This window comes from Phalaenopsis equestris, unplaced genomic scaffold, assembly GCF_001263595.1.
Source record: "Phalaenopsis equestris unplaced genomic scaffold, ASM126359v1 Scaffold000002, whole genome shotgun sequence".
NCBI classification, from domain to species: domain Eukaryota; kingdom Viridiplantae; phylum Streptophyta; class Magnoliopsida; order Asparagales; family Orchidaceae; genus Phalaenopsis; species Phalaenopsis equestris.
In genome coordinates this window covers 13,082,059-13,104,737 of record NW_018164444.1, presented here as the reverse complement: position 1 = coordinate 13,104,737, position 22,679 = coordinate 13,082,059, and the positions used below count along the sequence as shown (strand labels likewise).

The following is a 22,679-nucleotide window of genomic DNA, read 5'->3' as shown; positions in this document are numbered from 1 at the left end:
TAGTTTTGAATTTCACTATCTTCTTTCTAAAATTCAATACTAAAACTTTCACTCACTTTTTAAAAGTGCAAGCATTAGTTTGAAAAAAGTTTCAATAAAGGCTCAATTTTCATTAAGTATAAATCTAATAGTCTCAGCTTTTCAAATATTCAACTTATTTCTATCATATATAGCAAAATAATTTTTCTAATGTTTCCTACAAAATATCTCAACTTTAGAACAATTTCATCACATAGGATCCCAACTATGTTTTTTCTAACATTCATAAAATCAAAATCATAGTAACCTGAAGATAACACCACATACCACAAGTTTTTTTTAAAAGTGATATCAAATTAAATATATGTTACTAATGACAAATAAATTTAAGTTTGAAAGATTCTTCTTCCTCCCCCTAAATTTAAAATTTTAAATATTTTGCAATTAATTCCATAAAATGTAGCAGGAAAAAAAATAAGAACTGAATTTACTGACGAATACAACATTCTATCGAATTATTATACATGCATAATCAGGATTAAATGACTGCAGAAGAAAGTTAAGCTAGCCTAAAACATGCTTGCAATAATATTAAACTAAAATGAAGTATACTAACTTTTAAATTTATTTTTCTTCCTACCCCCAAACTTGATTTTTAACATGTATAACATTCAATACAGAAAATATAGACTGGAAGAAAAATAGTTCATAATTTTTATCTACCACAAATGTTTATAAAAAACATCTACAAGTATTCATCAGGACAGAATAATATGCAACAGAATGTAAATCTAAACTAAACATGCCAGAATAAAATTAAACTAAAGAAAAATCTAACAAGCATGACAAGTATTAACATCAGAATATATATTTAAGTGTTATCCAAGTCCTATATATTGTTGTAACACAAACACAAACACACATAATAAATGAGGTTAACTCATCATTTAACTCATCACATCTCAGTATTTTACTTCCAATTCCTAACAGAATCACACCACTAATCAATTGGGTACCTTTAAATGTTTTTATATATTCTAATCCCATGGATACGATTATTCTTGATATATTGGCTCACGTGCACTAATCTCAGACATCACCTTATCCTTTTAAGTATGCACTTCTAACAGGATACTGTAAGATCTTTCACATGTTACTCATCAAAATGTTCATGACTCCTACCAAATGAAAACAAAGTCAGGGAAAAGAAGTAACAAAATTGAGATGGATTTGTCACTGTCCAAATTCAAGAGGTATCCTATAAAATTCAAATTCGATTGAGATCTAAGTTATAAAAGACCCGTTAATCCAACTACTACAAGAGAACATAAACAAGTCTAGTCATATGAAGTTAAGGAATCACCTCTTATGACACACAAAGATCAAATCAAATCACTAATAATCCAGCATCCACCAACATCAATCAAACTGATCAATCCACAATGACACATAAAGATCAAATCAATTCACTAGCAATCCAAACATCCACCAACACCAATCAAACTGATCAATCCACACTAAAAAAACACAACAAACCTAAAAAATCTAAATCAAACTATACTGATAACTATGAGTTGTCTCTCATAAAACGTTTGGTTTAACGTAGCTAACCCGTCAAATGGTTCCTCTCGGTTCTAAATTCCATTTAAGTAATCCTTTCTCAATTGGTCAGTCTTTTCCAGATCTAGGGATTCCTACAAAATCCTCGAATTTTAATTTTTCTTTCAGCTCTTTCTTTTCATATTGATTCATATCATTATTTCTCTTGTTTCTTTCTAGATCCAATGTTCTTCTAATGATTTTCTCGATTTACATATTAATATCATCCTTGAAATTTATAATAAATGGATCTCTATAAGATAGTTCAAGATCTCCCAAATTTTGGATCGGATTCTCTTTAGATAATTCAAATTATCGATCAAATTCTACTAGGTTACTCTTCTGTTTCAAGTTATCTTCCAATTCTTGCCCTTGTGGCTAAAGAAATGGTGATTGTGGTATTTCTATATTTATCTTGGTTGATGAAATAGGAATTCTTCAATTAGTCTTTTAATCATTTTTTCCTCTTTTCTCAACTCAACATTTATTTGAACCATATCATTCAATTCTTTCAACTCTTAGTTTTATCAACTGGTATAGATATATCAACTGGGGTAGCTATATCTTGCCCACCATTTTTCTCCTTAAGTTTTATCTCAGGGTCACTAGATAAAATTTCTGGAGGATAACTGTTAATTGAATTAATAATTTACCCCAGTTGATTTTCTATATTTCTAATTGCGACCTCTTGACTTTCCAGTTGACTCTTCATTTGAATCACAATATTTTCTAATAAGAACTCGTTCTCCCCATTCTGTGGGTTGAAGTTAATTCTATGAGGTAAAGAAAATTCATCGTTAAAATCACCCTGATTATTTCAATTACATGTCCAATTAAATTGATTATCTTCCCAAAATTGGTCTTCTCCTTCAAAACTGTTATTTCAGTTAAAATTCAAATGATTTTCCCAACTTGGGTTGTAATAATATGAATAAAAATTATGTATCTCATGACTAGTTTCAATCCATTGTCCAAATGAATTTTCCTCAATAATTGGGAGTGCTTGACTGCATTATAATCCAAATTTGAATATTCATTATTTTGTTGATTCGCCATTTTTACATTAAATTCATGAAGTCTTTTTTGATTTATAGTCTTCCTAAAAACTTTTTCAAAATCCGAGTCATAAAAATTTAAGGTCTGCAGCTCTTGAACTACGTATACAAATTCAAAGACAACTAATTGGACAAATATCAAAAATTTTTTTGGTATTTTATATTTTTCTTTAAAATAAACACAATAATTAAATACACTATATAATAATACTATAATTTCTAAATCCATGTTTTATAGGTTCAACTGAAATTCTCCTAAAGCTCTTATCGTTGCTTTGCCTTCAACGGAGCAAAAAACTTGACCCGACCCTCAATTATGCAGTAATTTAATTTTAAAAAAAAGCAAAAAAATTGACCAAATTTATATTTAGCGGCTAGTGTGCAAAATTAATAAAATATATAAAATAGTTCACACACTATTGGTTATGCGCAAGTGTGCATATCACTTCAAGTAATTTAGGGCTTTCTTTAAAAACCCCCCAGTATCGATCCCACAGAAAAGCGATATAAGAAATCTTTTTGGATAAGTTCTAGTCGACTACTATTAAATTTTAGATTGGAATGTCTATTATTGTGATTTTTCTAATAATTATTTCTAAATGAAATTCTTAAATCTAAAGAAAACTTATCTGGATAGATTGTTATGGAGAATTTTGAGATGCTAAAGACTACCCTTCTTGTGTAATGACTTAGATTATGAGTAAGAATGAAATGCTTAGAATTTAATGTAGCCAGTGATAATAAAATCATGCATATTATTTACCCCTCAGTACTAGCAAAGAACATTGACTCACTTAGAGTTTTTCACTAGCTCGTGATGTAATGTTGATTAAATTCTAATCTCTCACTTCCAGATTACCCACTGTGCCCTCTCTATAAGACCTACTCGGGACCCTTACGATCCAAACTCTAGACTGAATTGATAAAAGAATCTAGTCTGTCACCCTAGAAACATCAATTCTACGCTCATCAAAACTTATCTACCTATCTATTTATACCCCCCCTTAGGTGATCGCAACGAATCTGCCCAAGTTGAAGTGTGGTACGCACTAGTTGGTGAAATCATAGCCCTCCTGGGTCATTATGTTTCACAACGAATTTTAACATTATAAGTGATCAATTTGTAAAGTAAATTAAGAGCTGGTAAAAATATGTTCACATTAATTTATAGACAAATATAAATTTCTAAACATGCATCTATTTCATTGCAAAAGAAAAGTAAAATGAAAATAATGACATAAACAATAAAAGGGTTGATAGAATCAAGTAATTAGTTGTGTGCTAACAAGGAATATATGTCTACCTACCCTCTTTCGAGTGTATAGATATCTTTAGTATTATATTAGTTTTATGCAACTATCTATCACCTAGAAGAATATAATGAAAACAAATTATTAAATTATGCTTCCTTAAAAATTGCATTGTCACATAAACTATTTTACTAGTCAACCGGTCAATGTGAGTGCACTCAAGTTGCAAGATCATCGCCCTCCTATCATGTTGCAAGATCATCGCCCTCCTAAGTCTTAGTTTCACTTGCAACAAATTTTAACATAACTTATTGTCACTTAAGTTATGTCAACGAAACAAATAAGATATTACTCATCACTTGAAAATAAAAATAATTCTATCATAAAACAAATTTTTCCACACATGTCACTACTTTATATTAAAAGAAATGAAAAAGAGTAAAACTTTCAAAGAAAATACACTTGAAAGTGTTTACAACAATTACAGGATAATGAAGAACACTATACTTAGCATTTTCTCTTTGAAAAAAGATGAAATTCTCCAACAAAGTCTTCTGCCGAGCCATGCGTCGCTCATACTTCCTTACTCATATCTCTTTAAATCCTTTAACCATCTCTCCAGACTCTCCAGAAAATGGAGAAATCTACATCTCCATAGAATCACGCGAAACTCTCTCAATCTCACTAAAAACTCCTCCTAAAACACACACTAATTAATTATTAATTGTCATGAGAGGCGTCAACCCTCATATTTAAAGAGACACAATCACTCCTTTTTCCAAGAGACACATCTCTTCATCCAAAAGACACACCCTTCTTCCAAGTGTCTAGATTCATTTATCCACTTTATGGGGCGTGCAAGCCATCCAGAAGCTTCCAGAACATCTCAGAATAGCCTGGAATCGCTCAAAAGCCATCCAAAAACCTTCTCGGGTGCTATGGCGCCAGAATCGGCACTATAGCGCCTGTTTATAGCGTGTCTGGCGCTATAGCGCTACCCTGTGGGCAACACACATGTTTTGCTTCTTTTTGGCTCCATTTTGCCCCGTTTCAGCTCCGGTCCTGTGGGCAACACACATGTTTTGCTCCTTTTTGGCTCCATTTTGCCCCGTTTCAGCTCCGGTTCGCTCCCTGTGTTGTTTCGCTCATAGTGTTATACCTACAAGATAAATATGAAAATAAACTTTCTTTAAAGTGTAATTTCATTCAAAAACATGTGATAAATATAGAGGAAATTAAGTATAGAAAGTCATATCAAAATGTGTCAGGTCAAAATTTCAGGTCAAAATTTTCTTCCTTCAGGTCAAAATTTTCTTCCTTGCTTAATTTGGCTCTATATTGCACCATTTTTGCTTCATTTTCGCTAAAACTCTATTTCTTGTACCAGAAATCAAAAACATGCAAAATACATTCCTTTAAAGTGCAATATTATAAAAAATGTGCATAAATTGAATATTAAATATTTATTAAAAAAAATAATTTTAAGGTGGATTACCCCCTCTCGTTCTAGCAAGAGTTGTTTACAATCACCTTTGTTCTTCGACATCAATTGTTCTGGTGCTTACGCCCTGTGCCAACTTGTTTGTTGATGCTCTCTATCAATATTCTTCAGCGATGCTCTCTATCAATATTTTTCATCGACGTTCTCTTTTGATTCTTTTATTTAAGTACCTTATTTGTGGTATCTCTAGTATAAATTTTTTTCCCTACTTTGTGTTTGATTGTGCTACTATCTCCTTCATTGATTGGTCGTGTTTCTTTTGCAATTCTCACAATTACTTAGCAACTAAATCTTCAACTTCCTTTATCTCTAATCACTATTATTTTCAAACTCAAATTGACATGCCACCTTGAGTTTGCAAAGAAGTTATCATATTTAAATTATCGGATGAGCTAATTATTTATTTTAAGAGTTTATATTGTTTTTAATGTTGTATATTTTTATTATTAAAGATATTTTCTTTTGTTGTGTTTTTTTTCTTTTATCCTACCATGTTATATATTGACACATATATGCTTTTACGGAGAAAGTATTTCAAAAAAAGATACTTTACAATTCTTACAATAGTCACAAGCTTTAAATACTTGTGCTTTTGAATAAATTAGAATAAATGTTGTGGAAAGAGCTCTCCTCAAGTAAATCATGTGATTTGCTTTTGTTGATACTGCTTGGCCATGGTTTTGCTGATCAAGTAGCTAGTAGTTATTAGTAGTTTCTCCTTTTTAACCTGATTTTTAATTTGAAAAGTTTTCAGTAGACCCATATAAAGTGCAATTGGTCAAGACACACGCACACACACATATTGAAAACTCTTTCTTTTTTATTTTGCTTCATTAATTCATTTAGCATGTAGTGGTGCTGAATTATGTTTGAATTATCTCCTAAAATTTCTACTTAACATTTATTTGGTAACAAATGATGAGTGTCCCTTGGAACCTGCCTTATTTTTGAAGTGGTAGATGATTATTATTATTTTCGTTACAGGAGATGATGTGAAGTGTGAATATTATTTTTTTTGTTCGAAATAAATCTTTTTTTGTTTACTCGTGGTTTTGGGAGGTTTGGGGTTGCTGTTTTGCTTTTGTAGTTTGGGTGGAGACAAGATTGGCCACATAAGTGATTTAATTAATCTTACACAAAATTGAAATAACAACTGCCACTTCCGGGTGCTGAGCCCCAACTGCGAAATGTGGAAGGTTGCGTTAATTCGTTGACAAACAACATAAATTTTTTGTCGAAAAAAACCATGACATGAATCTTTAAATAATTGTGTAAATGCTAGGGTGTCCCCTGGAAGCGATGCGTTGTATGACTTGAATATAGTGAAAAATGTGCAATGACTGCTACATTGGTGCCGTCCTGGTGTAGCTTCAAATAAGCAAGGGTTTTCACATTATGGATGGGTGCAAACAAATAAATTAATCCAAGAAACTAATATTTGATATGATCTTGGAATATAGGTATTCTCATAAGTAACTTAATGAAATTAATAGATATTATGGTTTGTATAAATATAAATATCTTATGCATTCAAAATACAAATTGGGTTGGAAAGAAAGCTAAGGAGATAGCTTATGTTTTAAAATTTGGTATTTAGGCAGGAGTCACACTAGAAATGATGTAGGTGTAATTATAGATAAGAGTTTGAAATATAATGTTCTAAGAATTAATAGAATTAGAGACAAAATTATAGTATTAAGGATTGTTATTGATACTATAATTTTTTATTGCTATAAATGCTTATGTTTTTGAATTTGTTTTAGATATAGGTTCCAAAAATTTTTTTTGGAATGACATAAAAGAATTAATACAAATGATATCTCTAGAAGAAAAATTTTTTATTGGAGTAGATTTAATGAACGTAGAATAGTAAAAGATTTTAGAAATATTCGTGATGACTATGGTTTTGGAGTGATTAATAAAGAATGTAGTGATATTAGATTTTCTTTATCTTATAATTTTGTTATTGCTAATACTTTATTTAAGAAAAGAAATAATTATATTATTACTTATAAGAATGAATCAAATAAAACACAAACTGATTCTGATTATTTTCTTATGAAACTGATTATTTTCTTATGAGAAAAATAAATCATTGAGAATTTAAAGATTGTAAGGTCATTGCAAGTAAAAAATCAATTACTCAACATCGATTATTAGTTTTGAATTTTAAGATGAGGAGTTCTAAGATAAAAGATACAATAAAACATTTTTAGAGAATTAGATGGGGCACCCAAAAAATAAATAAAATTATTTTTATGAAAACTTCAAGATTTTATATTCTCAAAGAAGCTAATTTTATGTGTGATAAAGTAGCAAATACTATTAAACAAATAACAAAAGATGTACTTGGAGAATTAGAAGGAAAATTTTTATAAATAAAAATAGTTGGTAGTTGATAATAATGTGCAAGAAAATATTAAATGTAAGAAGTTTTGTTATAAAAGTTAGTTCAAATTTAAAAGCTTAGAGAAATAAAAAAAAATATAAGGTGGCTCCCTGGGAGTAAAGAACAATTAGTGATGCTAAGAATTTACTTTTTGTGATCTTTATAATAGATTAGATATTAAAGAGGTGAAAAATTATATGTATAAACTTGTCAAACAAATAAAAAGAAAGTAAAAAATTAATTGAAGTGTATTAAAGATGAAAAAAAAAAATGCTTTTATTAGAAGAATAAATTTAATATAGATAGGTGAGATATTTTGATAAACTTTTAAATAAAACATTTGCAAAATTGGTTCAACCTTAATGATCTTTATATTAATAATAATAATATATTTTTTTTAATTTTTACTGTCTTATTAGTAAAAGAAAGTTGAGAAGGCTTTAAAGAAAATCATGAGTGGAAAATCAGTAAGACTTAATAATATACCGATAGAAGTGTGAAAGTGTTTAGAAGATTTAGGAATTTCAGTGCTTATTAAATTTTTTAATATTATTTAAAAAAGTAAAAAGATGGCTAAGGAGTGGAGGAAGAGCATTTTGGTTCCCATTTTTAAGAATAAAGTGGATGCACAGTGGTGTGCAAATTATAGAGGAGCTAAGGTATTGTGCCATACATTAAAATTATGAGAGAGTGTAATTGAACATGAGTTAAGATGCGATACAAAGATTTCTCATAATTAGTTTGGATATATGTCAGGCAAGTCTACTATGAAAGCTTTATTTATTAATAGGTTTGATCAAAATGTACAAAGAGAATAAGGAGGATCTACATATAATTCTTATTGATTTAGGAAAAAAACTTACAATAAAGTTCCAAGAGTTCTTTGGAGAGTTCTAGAAAAAAAAAGTGTTGATATGATTTATATTAAAATCATTAAAGATAAAAACCATTAAAGATATGTATGCTAGAGCTGTTACTTGTGTTCGAACAGAAGGATTGACCAAGTATTTTTTTATTTTGATTTGTTTACGATAGGGAGCGGCTTTAAGCCCATCTCGTTTTGCTTTAGTTATGGATGTACTACTGGACATTTATAGGAGGTTGTACCTTGGTGTATGCTTTTCGCTGATGATATACTTCTTTTGGTGATGATATACTTCTTTTGGAGAAGACGTGAGAAATGGTTTGGGATAAACTTGAATTATGGAAATCTAAGAAGACGTGATAAATGGTTTGGGATAAACTTGAATTATGGAAATCTACATTATAATATAAAGGCTTTCGTATGATTAGATCTAGAATTGAATATATATAATATAATTTTAGTAATAGTAGATCTAAAGATAAAATTGTAAATATGGTTGATTAAATCATTAAAAGGAGTGAACATTTTAGATATCTCGGTTCTATTGTTCAAAGTGATGGTGATATAGATGGAGATGTTATTAGTAGAATTCAAGTTGGATAGTTGAAGTGGTGGAATGCATTGGGCCTATTGTGTGATAGAAAAGTACTGCTTAGACTGAAGGAAAATTTTATAAGATGGTGGTGAGAATTGCAATGCTTTATGTCGCAGAATGTTGGCCTATAAAAGAGAAGCACTAAATTAAATGTTGCTGAGATGAGAATGCTTAGGCGGATGAGTGGGTTGACTCTTAGAGATAAAATGCAAAACGAATATATCTGTGAAAGGGTTGGTGTAGCTCCATAAAATGCTAAACTATCTGATGATCCGATTAGGAGAGTGAATGTTTTAGATTGGACTTATGTTAAGAAAGGTAGCCGTAGATCTAAGAAAACTTGGGCATGTTGTGTATAAAACATGATCTTAATTTATTAGAATTAAATGAAAAATATGACACTCAATCGGACACAATGGAGAAAAGGATTCATGTAGCCGACCCCACATTGTGGGATAAAGACTTGTTGTTGTTGGTATATGAATTTTGGCATAAGTTTTATGATTGGCTATTGACTTAATCATTACCTCAAACCTCACCTATTTAAGTATAGGTCATTTGAAAGATTCTATTCTTTCTTATTTTGTTTTTTTTCTATTCATTGAAAATCAGTTATCATTAATTAATAGAGAAAATTTTGATTCATTGATTGTTGAGAAAGAATTGAAAGAATTATGGGATATGTATTATTGGAGGGCTGGAATGAGAGTAGAAAATTTGGTTGTCTTTCTTTCAAGATGAAGGATATAGGTACAAGTTATACATATCTCACTATAGGAGCGACTATATTAGTTAAATCTTGAAATTCCCTCAAAGTTTGACTCAATTCAAAATCAGTATTATTCATTTCAAGTCAATTCCTCAATTGTATTCTTGGCTATAACAAAATTTTGAGCCTAAGCTCAAATTTTGATTTTGATTTAAAATTGATTTGTTTAATTTATGCATGTAAATTTATATGAATTATGAATTAAATATTAATGGAAATTTAAAATATAACATATTTTATTATTGTGTTATTTAATTTTGATTTGATTTGAGCTTGCTTAAACTGTGGATATAATATCACGTATTATGCGTTAATTTTATCGAGTCAATGCAAAATGATTTTGTATCGACTTGATATTGATTTGTTTCATGTTGAGTCAGTCAGATTTGATACACATTTCGAGTTTGAGTTGATCTCAAACCATATAAAACTCACAAAATTTGAGTAGAGCCCAACGCAACTCGCTTAAATTTGGCTTGATGCCAGTACCACTTCTCTACTAAGTGGGAGTAAGGAATTTACTTCAACCTTCCCATATTACATTTTTGCAAGTTTCGTGCGTTAGTTATAGCGATATTAATATATCCGTGATAGAGTTGATGTGGCTCCAGTGAAGTACAAGATTAGAGAGAGTCTTCTTAGATTGGTTGGTCACAATAAACGTCGACGATCTGATGACCCAGTTAGGAGAGTAGATGTTTTAGATTCGACTTATATTAAGAAAGACAAAGGTAGATCGAAAAATACTTGGGCATATTATATAAAAAAAATGATCTTAATCTATCAGAATTGAATGAAAATATGACACTCAATAGGTCGCAATGGAGAAAAAGGAATTTACTTCAACCTTTCCATAATACTTGATACGTTTTTCCACAAAAATTAGGGCAAACACAACATCTCTTCAATAATTCAAACTACTCGATTAGAATACAAAGATAAACACCTACAATTCGAGAGGTAGGCGGACTCTCTACAATTCAAAAGGTAGGAAATCTTTCCCAAACCTTAAGCCTAAGACTTACCACTCAATCTCATGCATAAACCTAACCATCGACATAACAAGCCTATTTATGCCCAACAACAACAATAATAAAAGACTAAATTGTCCTTAGACCTACAAAAAATAAATTTGCCATAGGTTAGGTGCCAATATAACAATATTTCTCCCAAAAAAAAACACATTGTCTTCATGGTGAGAAAAACATGAGTGTTTTTCCTCCCCCACAGTTGTCTTTATTTCTGTATTCTCTACTTTCTCGTCATGCACTATGGGAACTTGTAATCTTTTATCCTTTTAATAGTGTTATGGGGTAAATTTCTTATCCCATCGAAAACATAACTTCTAGTCTCTCTTCTCTCAAATTTCTATCTCTGTAAGGCGTTTTAGTGTTGCTCCCGGTCATGGTCCATTATTTGTGTCCCGTGCAGCCTCCCTCTGGACTTCCATTGGTTGAGCTTTTGGTATCGTTGTGGTTGTAGAAGTTCGATACGAAGTCCCATGTGTGTTGCTCCTGCTAGTCTTCTTCATCTGATTCTTGTCATCTACCATTTGAGCTAGCTCCATCGTTTCCCTCATTCCCCGCGGTCTCAATAGTCAGAGTGCTGCTTATATGTTGGGCTTTAGGCCTTTTATGAAATCTCACTACAATCCTGCTTCATAAATCTCACTTAGTCGTCCTGACAATAGCTCAAACCTCTCCTGGTATTCCATGACAGTCATCTCTTGAGTCAAGGTATAGAATTTCTCGTGTCTCCTTCCTGAATTGCTCGAAAGGATTCTAACAAACATTCCTTGAATTCCTCCCACGAATGGATCAGATATCTAGCCCCTCTCTACTGAAATAGGGTAGAGTTTTCCCTTCCAAATATAACCCCGCCACCATGAGTTTCTCCTCTCTATCTAGCTCATTCACCGTGAGGTTTTGCTCCTCTCGATACACTCACTCATGTGTGTCTTCCCCCTAAAAAATTGACATCTTCAACTTTCTAACTCTAACATCTCCCCAAACTTCCTCTTTCTCCGTTTTTTTTCCTCCATGTCTTGAGGGTAAAACTCTCTCCTTCGATCGTAGCCATATAACCTCTCTGCTTCTTTCTTTTCTTCTTTGCGCTCTTCCATATCTCATGTATAATTTTTTTTCCATGTTTCGACCCAACTGTCTCCATCAGAAATTTCTAATCCACCCATAATCGGAGCCTAGAGAGGGGGTGCGTGGTGGTGGTTGTTTTCCTCCTTATCTTTTTCACATTCAATCTCTTTTCGTTTCGATTTAGCCAATGAATCTCCGATCAACCATTGGGTAGAGTTTGCGAATTGAACCGGCAGTGGGGTCTTGGATTGCATCTCAATAAGCATCTTTATCATCTCTTGAATTTTCCCGATGCACTTTAATCGGTCCTTCATTTAGTTCTCCATGGAAGAAAACTTATTTGGTTCTCCGTGGAAGAAAGCTTATTCTTTCTGATAGTGAACCTTTCCTCCATCCCAAATTTGATTTGAGTGGTCTATTCTTCTAATTATTGATCCAAATCATTTAATTTTTAGCTGTCATTCTTCCCAAAAATTTTTTTTTTTTGATCACCAAAGACGAAAGCATGCGCTGTCTGTCGGATGAGGCAAACAACTGAAAATTTCGAAGTTGGCATTACAGGAAATGACGGGATGCAGTCACTTTATACGTCATGATCCCGTCATTGCTTACTAGCTACGAGAATCACGACTGTTCTGCATGAGGCACGTCGCAATCCCACTGTCGGCACTCTGCAAGCTCTGATTGGCGCGATTCATCGCTTTCCTTCCCGTCGAAGTAGTGCATTGTGGTCCCGGGAAAAAAATTGAAAGATGCGATCCTTCCCCACGCGATGATTCCACGTGGAAGGAGGAGAAAGTCGCAATTCCTTATTTGTTATGCGCCAATTGGTAACCCCCGATCCCTTCGTTGCCTTCCCAGATCATTGCTATCACGACTTTATCGTGAGCCGGAAGGAGGAGAAAGTCGCAATTCCTTATTTGTTGTGCGCCAATTGGTAACCCCCGATCCCTTCGTTGCATTCCCAGATCATTGCTATCACGACTTTATCGTGAGCGTCGGTCACGCAGGAACTGCCATCGCGACTGTACCCATGCTTCCCTTCGCGATTTTATACGTTGCGACGCTTCTGTGATTTATTCGGCTCTGAATGACGCATTCTCTTTGCTTCTTGCGATTGCGGCCGTGTTACGATTAGCTTCCCGAGTGCACGGGATTCGTCGTTCCGCTGAAATACTCGAGGTCTTCTCTGTCATGTTGTGTATTGAAGCTGTGGCTCTCGATCCTTTTCCTTTGATTCCTATAACTACTCTGATACTATTTTGATACGATCCGACCTCAAAATCGGCACGTTTTTTCATAAGAATTTGGCCAAATATAATATTTCTTCAATATATTAAACAACTAATACAATTATAAACATCTATAATTCGAGAGGTAGGTGAACTTTTCCAATTCCCACAATTCGAGAGGTAGGCAAACTCTCCCAATTCCTACAATTCGAGAGGTAGGAGATTCTCTTAACAAGCCTATTTATACTCAACAACAATAATGATAACAAAAGATTAAATTGCCCTTAGACGTACTAAGGATAAACTTGCCCTTTGGCTAGGCGCCCACATAATATATTCATGCACCCGACCCCACTTAGCGGGATGAAGACTTGTTGTTGCTGCTGTTGTTATTATGTATTAGTTATATCGACATTTGTTTAGAAAAGTTGTCATTCCTTATTTATGTTTTCTTATTTTTTATTGAACTGTTGTAACTAATGATCTTGAGCAGGGAAATTATGTGTTAAGTTCGGCACTTATTTTGCATTAGGAATGAAATTCGTCCATGAAAATAGCCAGGATCAGTGTACAAAATAAGTTGATTAATATTTTTTGAAAACCTTAATTCTATACTGTTTTCTGTTTGGAATGTAAAGTTCTGTTTATTTAAAATTGCAGATCAAGTCTTTTCTGAGGGGTGAATCGATGCCATTTTCATCTGGTGAGCTAGAAGGAATACAATGCCTTGTTAATCTGCATGTCAAGGTTGCCAAGAAGCTCCAAAGCAGTAGTCTAAGATACTGGTTATTGGAGTATTTCAGAAGGCAGCCAAGAGAAAGGAAGTTTGGTGCTTTAATTCTTCGGTTCATTAAAGATCGGATAGCTTCTCTCCTTCTTATCGAGGTATTTATATACGAAATAAAAAAAATATGAGAATTTACATAAATACCACAAAATTCTTATGTATTTACATATTTAGCACCTAAACATTCATATTTCCATGCATAACACTCAAATCCTTAATATCGCATTAAAAATTCCATAATCACTATCTTTTTAAAAGTGAAATACACTTTTTTATGCATAGATTTATGAGACCAGGGCATTATAAGGGTAAATATCAAACTTTCAGTGTTAGATATGTAACTACAAAAGAATTGTGTGGCATGCATGTAAATGTCCCAAAAGATTAATGTCAACTGTTACTATAAGAAATGGAGGCAAAATTAATGTGAAGCTGAAGCTTGTTTCCTTGGTTACGAGCTGGGAATATAAAGAGTCCGATTGGGGTAGAGATTTGCATCCTGCAATTTTGATTAACTTTAGACTCGTGATAAGACTAGGGTCTATAATCTATGCCTAGATGTGTGTAAGCAGTGCAATGCAAGATCTCATGAGAATTTGACTTTTAATTGTGTATAGAGCATTTTTTTTTTTCGGCATGTTTAGAAACCATGACCTCCTTCAACAGCGACAACAACAACAAAGACTTAATCCAACTACGTGGGGTCGGCTACATGATTCCTTTTCTCCATTGCGTCCTATTTAGTGTCATATTTTCATTTGATATATGAATTAAATTTCCTACAATATTCAAGAAGAAAAAGTGGAAATATTAGATTGGAAGTTGAAACATCAATATTGGCCCTTATGTTGAAACTAACAAGCTGCTCGTTGCAAAATTTCATTTTTGGCAAAGTAAATAGCACATGACATGATAGCACAAATTTTTATAATTTCCATTCTGAGTTTCAATTTTCCTTAAAACATATTTGGGACCCTAGATTTTTAACGTATAGGTTGTTTGGTTTAGTTTTAGAAATTAAGAAGATAATATATTTCATGGATTTTCATTTTTGCAAATGAGGAAAGAAAATATGTAGAGCTCAAAGAAGATGAGATATTTCCTACATTAAAGAAGAAAGTTTATCAAAAATAAAAATAGTAGAACCCTTGTATCGTTTGTATTCTTTCTAATCATGTAATATGATCACCTAATAATTATAAAACCATATGTTCATGTGATAGAAAATTGTTTTTTTAATAATTCATGCCATTGATAAATTCATCTTGATTTATTTCCTTCTCCATAATATATCTTATATCATTATCAATAAATTACGTATATTATATCCTCCAAGATACAAATTGATAATAATTCGAGATAATTTGTTGTGTTTCATTCTATCAATTGTGTTGAATTTATACCTTTAGTCAAAAAATAGATAATAATTAGGAAACACAAGTAAATACATAATTCATTACAATTAGGACAATACATAGATTGGCGACACGTAAATAATAATGCCATAATTCGAGTTGTCATGAGACAATCAAGGCTTTGTTTTAGGGAGCTTCTCCTTTCATTAAAGTTCCTTTAAACTTAAAAAAAAATTGCGGTATTAATTTGTGGTTGTTAAAGTAGATACTACCATTTGAAGAGAACTTTTTGTGCTTTTAACATAAAAAAGTTGTTTATTACCATTTAACTATGTTATTTGTTGTAGCTTTTTTAATATAGAAGTCTAAAATACCCTACTGTTTGTAAATTACATCCAACATTTCTAATAGTAATTTTATTTATCCTGTACATTTCGTTTAGATATAGACGAACATTTATGTCAAATCAGATCACTATATTTCCTATTTGTTTTTCGTCGGAAGGCTTACTCAGGTAAATTTTTGACATTCAATTACTGTCACATGTGCGATTTCTAGATGAACCTTTTGACAGATGATGTGTTTCATTTCTTTCTCGACGAAGAATGAGTTGAACTTCTCATGCTTAGCTTCCCAGAGTATCATGACCCGGTCTGTAGCTTGGAATTAACCAAGGCGAGAACAGACGGTTATACGGTGGGAACTAAATTTTCTATACTCGTATATAGTTTAAAAAATATAAGAGCCATTCAACAAATTAAAATAAGACAATATATTTAAAATTATCTCGTTACCGGTTGCTCGCGTTTTCTATAAACGTCTTAATTAACTTAAAAAGTTAGTTTAAAATAATAATGAACTAAATAAATCAGTAAATACTCATACTCACAAACCACAATAGTAGAAGAGAAAATAAAACAATATGTATGCTAGTTAAGTTTTAAATAAATCAATAAAAATGTTTGATGTTTTTCAAAGAACCTTACTATATCAATAACATATCAATGTCATTATATATTAGTACAACCGTCACAGGAGCATCGTCTAAATATTGTGTTAATTTTGGAAACATCAATATCAATATCATTTTCAGATCACTAGTACCATCAATGGGTGTATTCATCATAATTAATCATGCATATACAAGCTATCTATAAAACATATCATTCACATATTCATCACATTCAAATCAACATAACATACACCAAATGTATGAGATTAAATAACTATAAACTTTCATAATAATGACCAATAAAAAAAATCTTAATCAAAATAAAACATGTGCAAGTGTCATTAAATGCAAAACAGTTAAAAAGAAATAAATTATTACTATATATTAAAAGTACAAGTACTCACGTCAATGTTGAATAACTCGTGCTTGAATTTGCCTCGATGTCAACTCATCTGAAAATTAGAAACCTAACATAAACATGGTATTTATATTACCAAAATTTAAATAAATTATTATTTTAATTAACTATTAACTTTACATTATTTTTGTATAAAAACTATGCAACAACAACAATAAAGTCTTAATCTCATATTTTACTTTATGCAACAACAACAATAAAGTCTTAATCCCACTACATGGGGTCGGCTACATGAATCCTTTTTCCACATTGCATCCTATTTAGTGTCATATTTTCATTCAGTTCTAATAAATTAAGATTATTTTTTATACAATAAGCCCAAGTCTTCTTAGGTCTACCTCTGTCTTTCTTAACATAAGTCGAATCTAAAACATCTACTCTCCTAATTTGATCATCTTGGATTAATTCAAGGATCTTGGACCCTTCTTTTCAGGTTTTTTGTCACAGTTTTGAGGGTTGCTCCACCTTTCATTCTCTCGATCTTTTGGGTGGATCAGTTCCTCCTTTTGGGTGGATCAGTTCCTTTGGGTGGATCAGTTCCTCCTCTTTCTCATCCCCATTTTTATTTTTTCTCTTGCTTCTTAGTTTGGTTTTCAGTGTTTATGTCTAACACATAAGTGCCTATATATAGTCTTTTGCTATATATGAAATCATTAAGTAAGGTCGCAAGTAGGTTGGTTTTGTTTTGGGGTTTAGGGCGATGATGACAAAGGCACGCCGGTAGTAGAGCGGAATGATATTCCATCCTACGACATCAGCACCCAATCTTGGGACCTGATAAACTGTAGGATGATAGTATTATTCACCGACACAAGACTATCGGGGGACCCGTATCTTCTTGGGTTGTTGGCGGTCCTACGCCCGACGACGTGATCGACTCGTAGACAACTATACTTTTCAAAGCTGATAAAAACAGACATGATAAGAACATATACAATATTTATAAAAATATTTTCACTGCAAAATTGATACAACTTTCTTTTTGTATGCCTGAAATCCATGTGCATGCTAAAATATAAATTTTAAATGTGTTACAACTTGGTTGTCCATTTGTTAATTACCGATGTCGGGCCAAGAAGTACCCTCCTAAGTTAGATTTAGTATGATACCCTTTTAGTTGAGTGGCGAACTCTATACATTCGGGTGACCGATAGTAGCCTTCAACGTGCCTCGAGTATAAATATATTATATTTGAGCATAGCCCTGACTCGAGTGCTTGCGGTCCCCCTTTTGTCGTGAGTCATTTGTCGATTTTCTCGTTTTTCTAGGCAATGTTTCTTTTGTTTATACAGTGCATACTAGTTCGCTTAAAGGAGCAGCAGACTTCCCAGATATACAGATTTAATTTACAATACAACATTTTACTTCACAACGTATTGTACTTATTCTTTCTCTTCTATGTCGCACATTCTATTGTTCTTTTTTTGTTATATAGCATGTTTTTTTGTTCTGTTACACACTATACCTTAGTGTAGGAAAAAAATTTACAATACAACATTTTACTTAACAACATATTGTACTTATTCTTTCTCTTCTATGTCGCACATTCTATTGTTCTTTTTTTGTTATATAGCATGTTTTTTTGTTCTGTTACACACTATACCTTAGTGTAGGAAAAACTCAACAATAAATATCAAACCCGGAGGTACTACGACGGAGAGCTTGGAGCGAACACCGTGGACAGCACGACGAGGACACACAGAAGAACAACTTCGAGATGAATCTGCAACACCAAAACAAATTCACATAACTAATCACTTTCCTTAATTTAAATAACAACCCATAGGATTTCGAGGTGGTTTGCCTAGTGCAACGTAAATCCTCACATATCACTTTTAAGCTTTTGCACAACCCTGTTGTACAATTATAAGTCCTAAATCTTTAGGATTCCAAGGTTACTGTACGGTACGGTGTAAATTCTTCTATCTTTGTAGGTCATTTGTATGACAGATATCGTGCGAATGTAAGTCCTACATTCTAAGATAAATTGCAGGATTAAACATTGAACATCTTTTCAAAGATATAAAACCAAACAATAGGATAGTTGGGAAGTCACCGGGGTTCTCCCTGGATCTGTGATATCCCCAACTCTTCATTCATTTGGATTCCTTAAAATAACTGTTCATGTTTGAGCCACTCCCATTTGATTTTCACATGTCCAATCTTGGAAACCTAAACTTTGAAATCTGGAAGGTAAAACCACTGATCTTAATCGAGAGTCTTCTTAAGTGACCCCGATCATTTAAGATGTAATTAACTATATTTAAGATCCCCGATCATTTAAGATGTAATTAACTATAGGAGTTTGTCACTATAGGGAACTTGAAACCCAGGTAAAATAAACCATATCTAATCCTTATATTAGGTAGGGGAACTTGTTGGCCTCATATTTCGTAGACCAAACGGATGTCATATATTTTTTAGTTTAGGTGATTGAGTCCACTACAAGTGATATGTTTATTCTTCGGGATAAGTGTATTACTTGTGGTATCGTGCTTAATCATCCAAATTATCCAAGATGTGAGACTCGTTTGGTCTCATCTATTTTAAAATTAAAATGTTACTTTTAAAAATCATATTCATCTATTTTTAAAATTAAAATGTTACTTTTAAAAATCATATTTATATTAAAATTATTTTCATATATATAAAAATCATCAATTTTCATATTTTTCAAAATAAAAAATAACGGCCCTATGCTACTCAAGGCTCAGTTCCTCCTAATTATTTTATTCATTACTAAATCAACCTATGTTACATGTACATCATATTAATATTTATTTAGCATAGGAAAAAAATTTTATGAGAGGTAGAAAAATTTTGTTATTGAAATAAATGACATTCAGCTTGAGCAGTTTTTTGAATATTCCCCATCAGCAAAAAGATATTTTTAATAGCTATTTTATTGGATTCAAATATATGATGATATCCATGCTCTTTTAAATACATGCAAAATTTTTGCATTCATTTAAATGATATAGGATGAGAGCAGAATTATTCATTTTGTATTCATTGAATACTTACACGATGTAAAATCCAACAAATTCATTTTCATAACTTGATGAGGGTGCATATCGAAGGCCATACTAAAACTCATAAACATGAAGTTAATATGATGAGTAAGCCAACATTCTTAGAACTCAATAGAAGAAATGTTGGGATGATTAAAACCAAGCAATTAAATCCAAATTCCTCCTCAAATGCTTTAAAGGATGTTACAATGGGAACAAATGGTGAAATATCAAATGACTAATTATATTAGTAGGAACTTTTAAAGTACATAATATATAATTTCAACACATCAAATACTTTGTATGGTGAGAAGCGAAATGCACATATTGGAATTTTTTTAATACAATAAAAACTATTTTATAGCGTAGGGAATTCTGGACCTTATTGCATGTGGAAAATTAGTGATGCGCTCTTTATTAATTAGAACATTTGGTCAAATTTGACCAGAAATAGGCCCAAACAAATCCTAAGGCAATATAGAAATAGCTAGAAAATAGATGAGAAAATTTCTAAGATGCTTCTAATAGCAGATGAATGAGATCAAAACGATTTTGACTTCGGTGTTGTATGATAAATAATTGATCAAGTCAACTTTGATCAGAAATAACCCAGATGCCTAAATGCATTGAAATTCACACTAGAAGCATGAACACTAATATTGATTTTACATAATATTCAGAAATAAATTCAAAATAATTAAATTGATTGCCTCGATGCATGGTCGCATAACTAAAAGAAGAAAATGTCTGAATACTGCCTTTCTTGTGCTTTCTGTGACTTTATTTTGAGCTTCACATCAATTTATGTGTTGTTTGCGTGTGCTAGTATTATTTTCATGCAACGAAGCAAAAGCACATCATCGGTTAGCTGCAACAAATAGTGGATATAACTGTGCTTGGATCATGACTGTACTAAAATATCTTACACCTAGCGCATTATTAAAGTAATTTGATTAATTATGGTAACTATGACACTGCAGCATGAGATTGATAACTTAGTGCATTATAATTTTTGAGCATTCACACTCATATGACCGAATTTCTATGTATTTACATATCTAACACCTAAATTCTACTTTTTATATTTACTCCACCCAACTCTTTCATATGACATAAAAAATATCACTATTTAACTTTTAAAAGTGAAATACTCTTGTTCATGCATAGGTAAGGTTGCATATAAGTAAATATTGAAGTTTAGGTGTTAGACATTTACATACATATGAATTGAGCGGCATGTATATAAATCTTCCAATATTTTTTATGCCTCCTGGAAATATTGGCCCGGCATGGATGAATTGCAACTGTAATTCATATTTCTACAAGTTGAACATTTCCCTTCCAAAAGCGTTACTGACCTAAATGTTCACCTGCCCTAGGTTTTGTGGTGTATTTTGTAATATATCTTTTGTTTGATATTTGATTTTAAGAATAAATATTTATCAATATTTGCATATAGATAAATAGATTGAGAACTGATTTTGATTTTGCTGGCGACAGTTGTTAGAATCTGATTCAGAGCCGCATTTGTAAAACAGAATGATTTTACACCTTCACTTCTCTGTCTTTTTTAATCTCCTTCTTTCCTTTCAGATTATGCAAGGGGTGGAGGTTTTATTTGCAATGCTTGTTTTCATATTTATCTGTACCGTTAAATTTATGCAGGTTGGAATTCAAGTTTGTGCTTCTGTTTCATCTGGGAAGCAGATTGGGGATGAGATTGAGGTCACCATTGAAGAGGCTCATCCCCGTGATGATGTTCTCTCTGTCAGCGAAGTTTAAGGGAAACAATAAGCTCAAGGAGATGCTCCCCAGACATTAACTTTTTGCTGGAAGGCCCATTTTTTAGTAGCAAGCCGAAAGTTTTCTAATCATCATATTCATATATAAGTATGCAAAATGCATATCTCAAAAGTGTAAGAATTTGATGCTTATTTGGTCTCTTCTTCCCCTTTATATGGTTTTGATTTTTTTCAAATATGTAAGCAAGAGAAATATACCAACTTTTTCATTATTTTTTCTGACCATCTTAGCAGGCTTCAAGAAACCTTCCATTCCTCTCACCATCCAACGCTTTTTATTGCCAACAAATGGGATTTTTATAGCCTCGGCAATTGTGAACGATTTATATTTAAGAATTATAACCGCACGCAGTAATGGAATTCCTTCCATCTCTCACCAGTCAATATTGTTATCTATCCTGCTTAACTTGTTGCTTCAAATGTCAGAGTAGATTCAATCTTTGAAAAGAACTGTCGGAGGGTTAGCTAACTGGAGATGATTTAGTTTTATTGATCTTATGAAGAATAATTATTGTGAAACTTAATGCAGTATAGAGAACAATTATTATGGCTTGCCTTAGCCTTAGCCTTGGAGATTGGCTCCACTGTCTTATATGTACATGTCAATTTCTTTTTTCTGTTTCTCTACTATAAAAGAACCATTTTTTTGCAATTTTAAATTTCAATTTGAGTTTGTTCAGCGAGATTCCTGAAATATAGCTGTTTTCAATGTTTTGGAATTCATTTTTTTTAAAATTTATTTTAGTTTGATTTTATTTATGGGAACATATGTCAGTAGCTGACGTTTGAATAAACTGCTACTTAAATTTTTGGTTCTGGCTGTGTCAAGCTGAGAAAGCTAAGCTTGTAACCATCGGTAACAATTGCGGCTGTCAAAACAACTCAGTTAACGAACAATGCCTTCTGTCTCATTAAATAATTTGTTTGCTAAACAAATGAGTTAAACATAAATAATTTTTTTGGGCTTGATATATAAACAAGCCTAACACGAACAAAAATTTGTTTATTTATGTTCGGCTTATTTTGG

The 22,679-nt window shown here is 32.1% G+C and overlaps 1 protein-coding gene across 2 annotated transcripts; it reads left to right on the top strand.

Moving 5' to 3' along the window:
- The first annotated feature begins 13,990 nt into the window (after window positions 1–13,990).
- Window positions 13,991–22,330, top strand: LOC110038385 (ribonuclease II, chloroplastic/mitochondrial-like). Of its 2 annotated transcripts, none has more exons than XM_020743211.1 (3): window positions 13,991–14,212; window positions 21,516–21,766; window positions 21,887–22,330. In XM_020743211.1, exons 1-2 carry the CDS (start codon window positions 14,015–14,017, stop codon window positions 21,630–21,632), a joined length of 315 nt encoding a protein of 104 aa, XP_020598870.1. In that variant the 5' UTR covers window positions 13,991–14,014; the 3' UTR covers window positions 21,633–21,766; window positions 21,887–22,330. The 2 variants fall into 2 exon arrangements, with proteins under 2 accessions (XP_020598870.1, XP_020598879.1); XM_020743220.1 differs by having other exon boundaries at window positions 21,884–22,330.
- The last annotated feature ends 349 nt before the right edge of the window (window positions 22,331–22,679 follow it).